Here is an 11,316-nt window from a genome sequence, read left to right as displayed (position 1 = left end):
GAAGCAAAAAGCAAGAGCAAAGCAGAAACAAAGCAGAAGCAAGAGCAAAGCGAAAAGCAAAGCCAAAAGCAAAAGCAGCACTATGTACTGCCCTGTCTCTGTGTCCCACCAGTCGTGGGGAAGCAGGCTGATAACCAAAACCAAAACAAAACATTCACTCTTCAGAGCCAGTCTTGAAGGCACAGAACATGATATCCAGCATAAACAGAATACAAGGATGGCGATACAAGCATCATAACGTCACCTTAGGACAAGAGAACTGATTGAATTTCAAAAAACTAGGGTTGCAAAAAACAAGTACAGATACTTTCAAAGCCCCAACAGTTTCAAATCCCCAGGTCCAATAGCAGAGCATCCTCTTGGTGTAAAAGAGGGAATAGATGCTATTAATATTGACTCTCTTAATACATTAGACCATGGAATCCCCAACAGGGCTTTGTTGGTGTTTTGAAAGTAAAATGAGACAATTTGTTTTTAAGGAGATACCGTTCCCTCATTTAAATGTTGATCTTAGAGGGAAGAAATCAAAGGTTATGTCTCAGCCTTGTCACAGGTTTCCGTAAGGGAGCCAAAGACTTAAAAAGCAAACAACAAACAAACCAAAAATAATTCAATCACCTAAAAAAATTAAAACAAAACAAAACAAGGAGTTTTGACAGGAAAAAAGAGGAAAACATTTGGAGAGGACTCACTTTTTTTCAACAAAGTTAAACATTTGCAATTTTATTTCAGACGACATTATCTTTTCAAATTCCATTTCTATGTTGAAGGAATACATAACCCAAAAGTAAATTTTAAAAACAAAACTCCAATAATTTTTTTTTCATTTCAGCCCACCTGAAACAGTTTTCCCATTTTGAGGTGCCTTAGTTTGGGCACTGAATGAATAAAGAAATTATCTTTGCACCACCCGTTATGTACCAAAAGTTGTCACACAGAAAAAATATCTAAGACATTAGTAAAATTTAGTAAAATTTTAGGCTTCAGATATATATAAAATAAGATTATTATGTTAAAGAGAAATCCTGAATAGAATGGTTGAAGCTGAAGTATTTATTTTCATTTGTATTTTTTCTGGTTTTGAAAGTATTGTTGAGAAGACAAAATGAGAAGAAAACTTTTTGTCCAGACTCTGAATTTCAAGCTGGGTTAGACACAAAATCAACAGGAAAAGAAACAGATTTTTTAAGTTTAATTTTCATTAATGACAAAGTTATTCCTTAAATGCTTGTAGGTGAAAGATTGGTTAGTGAATATGTTTACCTTCCAGTAAAATGCAGTTCTGCAAAATATTTTACTTTACAGTAAATAACAACAGCAGCAATTTTGGTTACTTTACATACAGTGTACATGGAGATGCCACATGATTTAGAGGGCTTGATTCCATTCTCACTCCTCAGCTTTGCACTGGTGGTTCAGTGGCATGATTCTTCTTGACAATGGCTGAATTCCAAGTCTAAGTGAGAGGAGAATCAAACATGCAAGGTTTGGTTTTTAGCTTTTTGTTCAGGACAATGGGTGCAAAGGAGCTTCTCTGGTTCTGGGAGCTCAGCCATTCTGATGGCCTCCCTGCTCACCAGCACATGCATTCCAGCTACTGCTAAGCAAAGCACAATATATCCATAGATGCAAGTGCCTAGTGATTTAAATTCCTTCTGTTCCCACATCTCCCAGAGCCCTGTGTGCCCTCCAGAGGTGGCACCCTCTGGCAGTGTAGGTTAGGAAAGCATAGACTCCTTCAGACTCCACGTTTGCAAACCCTCTGCTGGCAGCTGCAGCCCATGAGACCATGAGGTATGTGCTCTTCTCCATGGTCAGTCCTTCTCCATGGTCAGTCCTTCTCCATGGTCAGTCCAACCTGCCCAAGGATAGAGACTAGAGCAGGAGTGCCCCATCGGGCATCTGCAGGAGGAGGGATGGTTGCCAGGAGAATTCCCGCATGCCTTCCCAACTCGCATGCATTGTCAGCTGCAGCCCCAGTATAGCCCTTATCTCACAGTGATGAAATCTGGAAATGCTGCAGACCAGAGGGCATTTAAATTGTAACAGAGCCACTCACATCTGGAGATTCTAAGGAAGCAAAAGAGCCTCCTTTTGCTCCCTGTCCCTTCTCTCTTTCCCTTGTTCTAGGCTCAGTATCACACCATGCAGTAAGCAGAGGCAAGCACAGGCTGTTCCCCTCCCTCAGGAGTCACACCACGGTGTGCTGTGAGCTGAAGGAGGTGAAGCTGCCCTTGGGGCTGCGGTGACACTGGGAGAAGCTGGCAGCCCTGGTCCTTCTGCTTTTGGTCCCGCTCCTGCGTTTCCGCTTGTCGTGTGCAATAAAGCTTTCAATCAGCTTCAGCTTTTCGTGCTCTTCCTTCAGGAAGAAGTCAACAAGCGCGGTCTTCTCCTTTTTGATCTGTTCACTGATGTCCTTGGGGATGTCAGCGATCATCCAGTCAACCAGAACACTGAGGAACATCACCAGGTTCTGCAAGCACAGCCGCAGATGTGAAGCAAGCATGAAAAATCAAAAATACTCGCACTGGAGCAAAACCAAACCTTTGTTATAGCTATGACACAGATGTCAAACACATTTTGCTGGTGGTGTGTGGTAGTAAGCAGTTGATTAAGGCTTTATTTCAAGGAAGAGTGCAGGTTTGTGCACAGCTACCCCTCAGTGTAGAGGCTGAATTAAACACGTGCTTCAGTTAGGTTTGGAATAGGAAAGGACATGGAATCATCAAATAATCTATGGCCTTAGTAGCTAAACCAACATTATTCTTTACAGGTGCTCAGTTCTCAACATGCAATTCCTTGGTACTGAGTTCAGGATCCATTAATATAAGGACATCCTCCAATACCATCAAAAATCCTGAAACACAAGGCAAATATACCCATGCGTTTCCAGTGTGGCCTAAGCACACAGCAGACAACTTTCATGGCCATTCTGTCCTCGAATCCTTCTGTCTGCTGACAAGCAGGATTGGTTTTTTACACTGCCACACTGCACAAGCCAAAATCCCAAACCTCAGGTGTCAAGGTGATTACAGGTGCTGCTTATAACACCAAGCAGGAAGCAGACTGGGCAAAAAGTTTTGCTTGCTTGTGAAATCCACTGGTAAGAAATGCTTTGAGGGTTTGTATTGTCATGATAATGCTTTGAGAAGTGAGTTGTGTAATGCCTGGAAATGTGTGGGAGCAGTTGGCTGACAGGGCTGCTAGCACGAACTCTCCATCCCCATCCAAGACAATGGAGCTAATTAAGCAGGGAATGTTCTCTGGCAGAGCAGGCAGAGGGTTTGAAGCCCAGCAGAACCAGTTGCTTTCAAGTGCTTTGCAGCCAGTGGTGGAAAATTACTGAAGGCATGGCAAAGAAGCAGAAGAGGGCAATACATACCAGGCAAGATTCACAGAAACTTGGGAACACTTGGCAGGTGGGGAAAAAAGAAAGACAGATTTGAAAAAGAGGGATGGGCCCAATTTGGTTGTGGAAGGATCCCAGATCATGGAGGAGGGCAGAAGAAAGCCAATGGAAAGGCAAGCCATGATGGCAAATCCCTTGCTAATGAAATCCTCACACTGGGGACAATTTACTCTGCTCCATTCAAGAAAGTAGAAAAAACCTTTCGATGATTTATTACTTCTGTTTATTTCTTGTTTTGGGTAAAGAACAGCCGTTAACAAGCTTACACAGCATTTATGTGCTTTCTACAAGTGGTGCCTCTGAGACTATGGAAGTTGACAAAGTCCACTTAAACATTCAAAATCCTGGGGTATTTTGGGGATCTCTGCTAACACCAAGGGCTAAGGAAGCTGTGGGTCTCGCTTTCCACGTCTATTGGACATGGGCTGGTTTGGAACATGCATTTGGATCCATCTATGATGATATTTCTATGTCTGAAAGTGAAGCAACTCAGCAGACTTACCTGAAATAGAATCACAAAAGCCAAGCGAGCGGACAAGACTGCCCAGTACTGCTTAGAAAACTCGTACTGGTGTGGGGACCAAGGTGGTTCTCTGTAGTCTTTGAACCTGGAGATGGAAACAGCTCAGTTATCACAGTTACAGCAATTTCCTCCAGCACCAATTGCTGTGATTAATGCATTTTCCAATCACAAAACTCAAAGAATCAAATCCTCCAGATGTTCTTACTTCAACCCTTATTATGAAATACAACTTCAGAATTAGAGCTGGACTACCTCCACTAAATTTAACACACTCAGTCTGGTTTTCACAGTTGTAACCAAAGTCAGAACATTCTTTTAACTTTTGAAATGTCCAGATTTTAGAGGATTGACAGAAGTCCCCTTTATTTTATAATGTAAATTGACAGCAACGTACACGGAATAAAATGCTGAAATGAAAGTAGAGAGATAGTTCAAGGCATTTTCAGACTGAAGGAGATAAACCTGCATTCATTTCACCTAAAACTTGATTAATTTAGGGAATAATTCAGCCCACATAAAATGTGACTCATGCTTTGGTGATTCCTGTCTTTGCATTAACAAAAGAGGGAGCCATGGGGAAGGCACTTCCTAAATTAACTGTCTAGCCTTGGACAGGATAAAACAGAGCCTTAGTGGTTTGGTGTAAAGACTGTTGCTTTTAGTATTATCATCAATCATTTGGAAGTAAACAACAGGCTAATAAAAATCACAGATGCTCCTAAATTGGAAAGTTTTGCAAATAGCAGGAAACACAGAAAGCAATGGACACAGGAAACACAATGAGAATAACATGGGGAAATGGAAAATAATTAAAAATAAAACACTTGAAGGATCTTTGAAGGGATAGTGTTTGAAAGTGGAAATAGCCTGGAGCTTGCAGAGGCTAGCAAGTTAGCACAAATTTGAAATATGGCAGCAGGACAGTGCATGACTTGTGGGTGTATCAACAAAAGTCACAATGGTGCTGAGGTGGGGAATTAGCCTTCCTCTGAACAGCCCAGGTAAATCCACACCTGGATTACTGCATTCAGACATTCAGCTGTGCAGATTCCAGAGTGGGGGGTGGGGGAAAGGAAAAAAAAAAAAGAAAAAAAAGAAAGGAAACCAAAGAAAAAGTGACAAATTAAAGGTAGTCCAGGACAACAGTACAAGGGCTGAAGAGATTGACTCATCGGGAAGATTAAAGAGCAGCACATGTATTGCTCCACTTTGGTAAGTAACAGCCACACTTGGACATGATAACCATGTGCAAATTGTGCCCTTAGGACTGAAAAGGATAATTTAGTGCTGTTCCCAGTGTTTGACTAGGAGTAATGGGATGAAATTAAGAAAGGGAAAATCTGTTTTGAATACCACAAAACCCGTCCTGACAGTAAGATTCATTAGACTGTGCAAAAGCCTCCATTGGGGAATAATGGAGATGGTTCATATATAAAATCTGTCAGCTTCAGTTTGCAGGTGCGCTTGCCAAAATTACCTTCAGGTTCTACCCACATGGTTTTTTGCATGTTAAATTACACATTTGCAGTCCATGCATTCCCTACATCCTGCTGTTCCCCACCCCCAAGAAACTGAATGCTGGGTGTCATCCTGTGCTGCAGCTTCTGGAGACAAAGGACATGAGGTACAGGCCATGGGGACAAGAATACCACTTTAAACTGGGGGCTGTGTTGATTTAGGGAAGAACTCCCTGGGCTGTGTTAGCCCCTGGATGGTTTTGCTCAGCAGTGCATGCACAGGTCCTATCTTAGGATTCCTGTGCTGTTCCTGCAATGCCAGATCCCCCCTCTGGTACTTTTCTGGACATTGTGGACTCCTACATGTTGATCAAATCTGTACGAGTGCTGCATCAAGGGCCAAAGTCATTTCCCTTGAACTTAATCTGCTTGAACATCAAAGCCAAGGAAAGCCACTGAGTTTCTTGTGGACTTTGCTGACCACTATAAATCAATCCCAGCCTTGAAATGGAGCCCAGGTTCACCTGGAAGGGTCACCAACTGTGATGGGTTTTCCATTTAATGCATTCTGAGCTTCACAAACTATGTAAGTATTGCAGGACATCAGACCCCTTGGAAATTTCACCTGGCTCAGCTGGGAATCACACTGCTTGTGATGCCTGAACCTACACTCAACAGAACACTAGCAAATGATTTATCGTGAAAGAAAATGTTGCCAGAGCTATAGATGAGGTAGCTGGGCCTCCTCCCCACCTCCTTTTTTAATTATTCTCTGGCACATGGGACTCCAAAGGGCCTTTTCTAACCCCTAGATTCTACAGGTAGTTTATTTTTTACAAAGACCATCTTTTTAGCTCAAGAAGCATTTGGACAATATCCTCAGGTGTGATTTTTGGGGTCTTCTGTACAGGGTCAGGATTTGATGATCCTTGTGGGTCCCTTCCAACTCAGGATATTCTATGATTCTCGGATTCCCTCACCTCTTCAATCTTCACTCTTAAAATATTTGATTCAGCAGATATGGTAGGAACAGCAACCAACCAGCGCTGTAAAGACAATTGTGTTTCCAAAATAGCAAGCAACTGTAATTCCACTGAAAAAGGACAAGAATATGAAGTGGTCAACGTGGTTGTAGAATAGAGCACAGAAAACTTATTAGGAAGAATAGAAAAATGTGCACTGAAAGTAGAGAATTGTAGGAGAGAGGAAGCTGGGTGGAAGGAATTGAAGCTAGAGCTAAGACAATGTTAATGTATTTCAGAAGCTTATTGTGTGGGGGAAAAAAAGACTGATAAAAAAAAATCTAACTATGTATATAGGTGGAATTTCAAATCAGTCCAAATAAGCTAATCTGTTTAATTTCCTTCTTCAGCTGGCCTTTAAAAGAAATTGGAGAAAACATCCATAATCACAGAATCTGCAGTGCAGAAGTAAAAAAATATTAGGAAAAATGGTAGCATCCACCACTGATTATTAGGAATAGATGAGATGAATCCCATGACATTAAGAAAATAAATTTTAAGACACTTTATAAAGTTGCTGAATGTTGGAGCAGACCCATGTTAAAGGAAAAGTCCCTTGAATGGCTGCGGCTTCCTTTTTTCAGTGTGACCAGTAGGTTTGTATGTACTCCATCATCATACAAGGCTACAAGGATTAAAAGGGAAATCCCAATAAAAATAACCCATATCTTAGCAAGATTTGCTTCTCTTTTGCCTTCAGCTATACAAATGCCATTTTTCCCTGAAAGAAAAAAAGTAAAATTACAACTAATACTGTGCATGAGAACAGCTTTACAGCAACCTTTTTTTGGAAGCAGTGCCAAAGACTTCACAGCACTAAAAAAAATGCTGCTCTAAATATTTGAAGAATGTGTTCTGTATGTTCAGTGGCAGAGTTGTTTCTGGCTTGTTATGGTTATTTTTAAGATACCTTAATCTCCGGCAATGCCCATAAGGAGAAAAATGCAGCCTCATTACAACCACATTTATCTCCAGAGGTCACAGAAATCTAAGAATAAGAGAGGTCAGCTTGTTCCCGATGCATTTGCCAGAAACAGAAATACAGATTTTATTTCCAGCTTGAGGGGCAGTGTTTGGTTGCCTGTCTATTGGGATGCAAGTTAGAGACCCCATACTTTATCACAGTGATAGTCCTGTCCAAAGCTGAGATTTTGGTAAGATTCAAATGAGGTAGATGATAATGAGAAACAGTGTTTGTGGATGCTGACATATTTTCCGGTATGTCTCCTGATAAGAGAAATGTTCCCATAGTTCTGTCTCACTCATACTAACACATTAATTTTTTTCCTCTTCTCAGTCTCTCAGATGGTGCCACCAGGCAGGGATCACTTTTGAACACAGTGTAGATGATTCCCTTCTCCCTGTATTTGGGCTCTGTTGAGTATTTGGCTGTGTATGACCATACTAATGCGTGGAGTGCCTTTCGCCCTGTTGTTAATGCACATACTTCCAAACACACCAGCACTTACGCATCTATAAACAGAGGTCAGTGGCTAGAACAAGGTAAAAAGCAGCATACTGAAAGTAGCAAAATCACAGTGAAGTGGATCAAGAGGCTTGTGGAAAGAAAACACATGCGTATTTAGGGATGAAAAATTAAAAAGTGCTAGAGTGGAAAAGCATTTCACAGACTTACAGATCTGAAAATCTGGAGATGCTGCATACTCTAACAGGGAACACTTTAGTAACAAACAAGTCCCAGCTGCAGAAATGGGGAATTGCAGAGCTCACTAGCTTATAAGTTGCTTAAAAGTTAGGAGTGCATTCATCTGTCCTCTGCTGTAGTCAAGATGAGAAGGTAGGTTCCCCGCAAAGGCAATCCCAACAGCATTGTCAGAGTGACAAGGACAGATTTCTCTCCCTGTTTACCCTGCTTCCAGTGAAGAAACTGTGATGTGTCATTTTGTGGGTTATAGTTGGGCAAGATATATGCCCCACTTAAAATCAGTGTGAAATATATTGCACATCAAAGCAAGGGATATAAAACCACTCTACATTAAGGCTATCCTTAAATAAATGGAAGAGGAACTTTTATAATTATTTTGTGCCATTGCAGAGACCAAGCACCGGGTGATTTCAAGGGAGTCAAGAAGGAAGGGGAGACAGGCTGTTGAGCTGTAATGCCTTAAACCAGCTCTTTGAATTTCTGTATACTATTACAAAAATACCAAGTTACTTTGAAAGCTGGAGCCACATTAGTGATTTCTCATACAAACTGGAACTACTCTATAGGTATCTAGTATTTGGGACATATTGTAAATGAAGTTGAGCCTTTTTTCCCCAATCAGAAAAGATGTATCTGAAATAGAAGACAGGTACATGGCGACTGGTGCAGGTTCTAAAGCTAAGCATAATATATTGAAAACTCATATCTCAGCAAGTAAAGACTGAATCTAGTAAAGACAGAGAAAGCCTGTCATAAAATAAATAAAATCATAAAATAAAATCAAATCAAATCTGGTTCTAATTACTGGGTGTCCATTAAAAAAAAATCATTGTTTTTAACGATTAAAGCTGTATCTGTCAGTAAAGAAAGTGTTAGTTTGCTTTTTTCTGTGGATCAAGTCTGTCTAAATTGTATATTTTGCCTTTCAATGCCCTGAAAAAAACCCTTTTAAAGACCTTGTAACACAGTGAAAATTCCCTAAAAGCAGCGCTTCCAGAACCACATTTTCAAAGGCACATGAATATTGCTGAATATGTGGCCATACACGTGAACTTTATCAATTCCCACTTTGAAAAATTACATAAGAGCCAAGGAAATTCCGTCAACTATGCAAATTGCCCTTACAAGTACTTTACCTGCAGAATGCAACCTCCTGTGCAAACAGGGAGTTTTCTGGCTGTGTCCCAGCCTTGAGCTGGCTGACATTGAAGTATGAGAGGGTGTGATTGATGAAGCCATGCATGGTTCCATTCTGGCTGTATGCATATTGATACATAAGGCGTGGGATGAAGTCGGAGGTGACAGCAATGACAAAAGCCTGAGAGATGGAAAAACAAACAAACAAAAAAACAAACAAGCAAACAACAGCATCGTGAATCTGTGTCTCCAGGTTAAGTAATTCAGGGGAAAATTTTCATGTTCAGGTAAATTTAGAGTGATGGTGAAGGGGGTTATGTGGTCAGAATTGGTACAGAATGAAGGGAGAGTTATATTGTGAGAATTGGTACTGAATATTTGCGCAGTAATCTGCTCTGTCTTTCCAAGCGAAGGCTCAGCTAAGGAAGTAGCAAAAGCAATTAATGGACTGTACATTGCTCCAATTCTTTTCATCTCTGGAGCCATTAGGAGGTTTATCACTAGTTTAAAAAAAATCTACAACAAGACCTAATAGCCAGTTGGTATAATTTGGGCTATATTTTGGTGCAGTTATACCAAACCTGTTGAGTGTTAATGTCCATTTTCCCCTCAGCATGAGGATTCACACATCTCACATAGAGGGATCTCATGCCTCGTGAGACTGGTATCCCATAAACCTGGTGCAATTGTGGGGGCAATCAGTCACAGAAATCTCTACATCATATCAATAAGAATCCCTCTGATTTCTGCTCTGGACTCTCTCCTGTTGGAGCAGGTCCAGAGGAGGCCATTAATATGGCCAGAGGGCTGAAGCCCCTGTGCTACGGAGACAGGCCAAAAGGAATGGGATTGTTCAGCCTGAAAAAGAATAGGATTTAGGAGGAGACATAGGAGCCCCTTCCAGTGCCTGAATAGACTCCAAGAGACCTGGAGAGGGACTTTTGACAGGGGCCTGGAGTGACAGAACAAGGGGGAATGGCTTCACACTGACAGAGAGCAGGTTTAGATTGGATATCGGGAAGAAATTCTTCCCTGTGAGGACGCTGAGTCCCTGGCACAGGTTGCCCAGAGCAGCTGTGGCTGCCCCATTCCTGGAAGTGTCCAAGGCCAGGCTGGATGAAGCTGGGAGTAACCTGGGATAGTGGAAGGTGTCCCTGCACATGGCATGGGCCTTGGAATGAGTTGATCTTCAATGTTCCATCCAACCCCAACCATTCTACAATCCTATGATGATTTAAAACTATATTTTGCTACATAATAATTTCCTGTGTCAATATTACCCATATGGAGAAGCAGAATTGGGCATTTTTTTTTCAAACAGGTATGCACATATTTACATTTCTTTCAAGAAAAGGTATGTAATCATACTTTACTGGAATCCCCAGGAAATAAACATTTCCAGAGTTTGATCAACACAGGAAATAATCAAGGATCATAAATGTGCAAAGAGAAAAACAAGAGGTGGCAGAGTTTTTCTCTTCCAGCACAGCTCAGCGCTGGACAGCTGAAGTCCATGCCTGACTATGAGATTATGGGGATGTGCAGGGTTCCACAGATTTCCTACCTTAATTCCTGGAAACTGGAGAGCAATGAGTGAACAATGTGAACTCCATCCAAGTGAAACAACACTACCCTCTGGATGCATTAGAGTGCTGTGCTCTTGTGCTGGGAGCTATTTTATTTAAGAAATTGCATAACACCTCTTCACAAGTTCTCCCTTCAGTAGTGAAAATCACTTCCCTTTCTAAAGAGCTTTGATATCTTTAATATCTGTAGTATTATTCCATGCCCTTAAAGGTATTTTCCAACGTAAATGATTCTATAAGATTATCATCCCTAGGCTAAAAACCCACTAGAAACTATTAGGATTAAAGTCCTAGGGCATGAGATTTTTTTATCTTAAAGCATATGGAGGAAAATTTTATTTAGGGAATACATACAGCACAATAAACATAATACATCTGTATTCTGTTGTATTGGAGCAATTGAGAAAATTAGATGCCACTTTTAAATTATGTTGAAGGGACAATAATATATGAACAATTATAAACAATGAATTATAAAGAATTTTAAATTACATTGAAGGAACAGTAGAAGCTCCC

The 11,316-nt window shown here is 40.9% G+C and overlaps 1 protein-coding gene across 1 annotated transcript in view; it reads right to left on the bottom strand.

The window, feature by feature from the left end:
• Positions 1 to 2,191: 2,191 nt before the first annotated feature.
• The window catches only part of ANO2 (anoctamin 2), a 150,091-nt gene continuing 140,966 nt past the window's right edge, over positions 2,192 to 11,316 (bottom strand). The window contains exons 23-25 of the mRNA XM_030960274.1: positions 9,214 to 9,395; positions 3,912 to 4,017; positions 2,192 to 2,473 (exon numbers count right to left, since the gene is read on the bottom strand). Of these exons, the coding sequence (XP_030816134.1) occupies positions 2,192 to 2,473; positions 3,912 to 4,017; positions 9,214 to 9,395 (570 nt within the window). The remainder of the gene's footprint in view (positions 2,474 to 3,911; positions 4,018 to 9,213; positions 9,396 to 11,316) is intronic.

Source organism: Camarhynchus parvulus, chromosome 1A (assembly GCF_901933205.1).
Source record: "Camarhynchus parvulus chromosome 1A, STF_HiC, whole genome shotgun sequence".
NCBI lineage: Eukaryota > Metazoa > Chordata > Aves > Passeriformes > Thraupidae > Camarhynchus > Camarhynchus parvulus.
The sequence above is the reverse complement of the archived record's forward strand: the minus strand, read 5'-3'. Positions and strand labels throughout refer to the sequence as shown.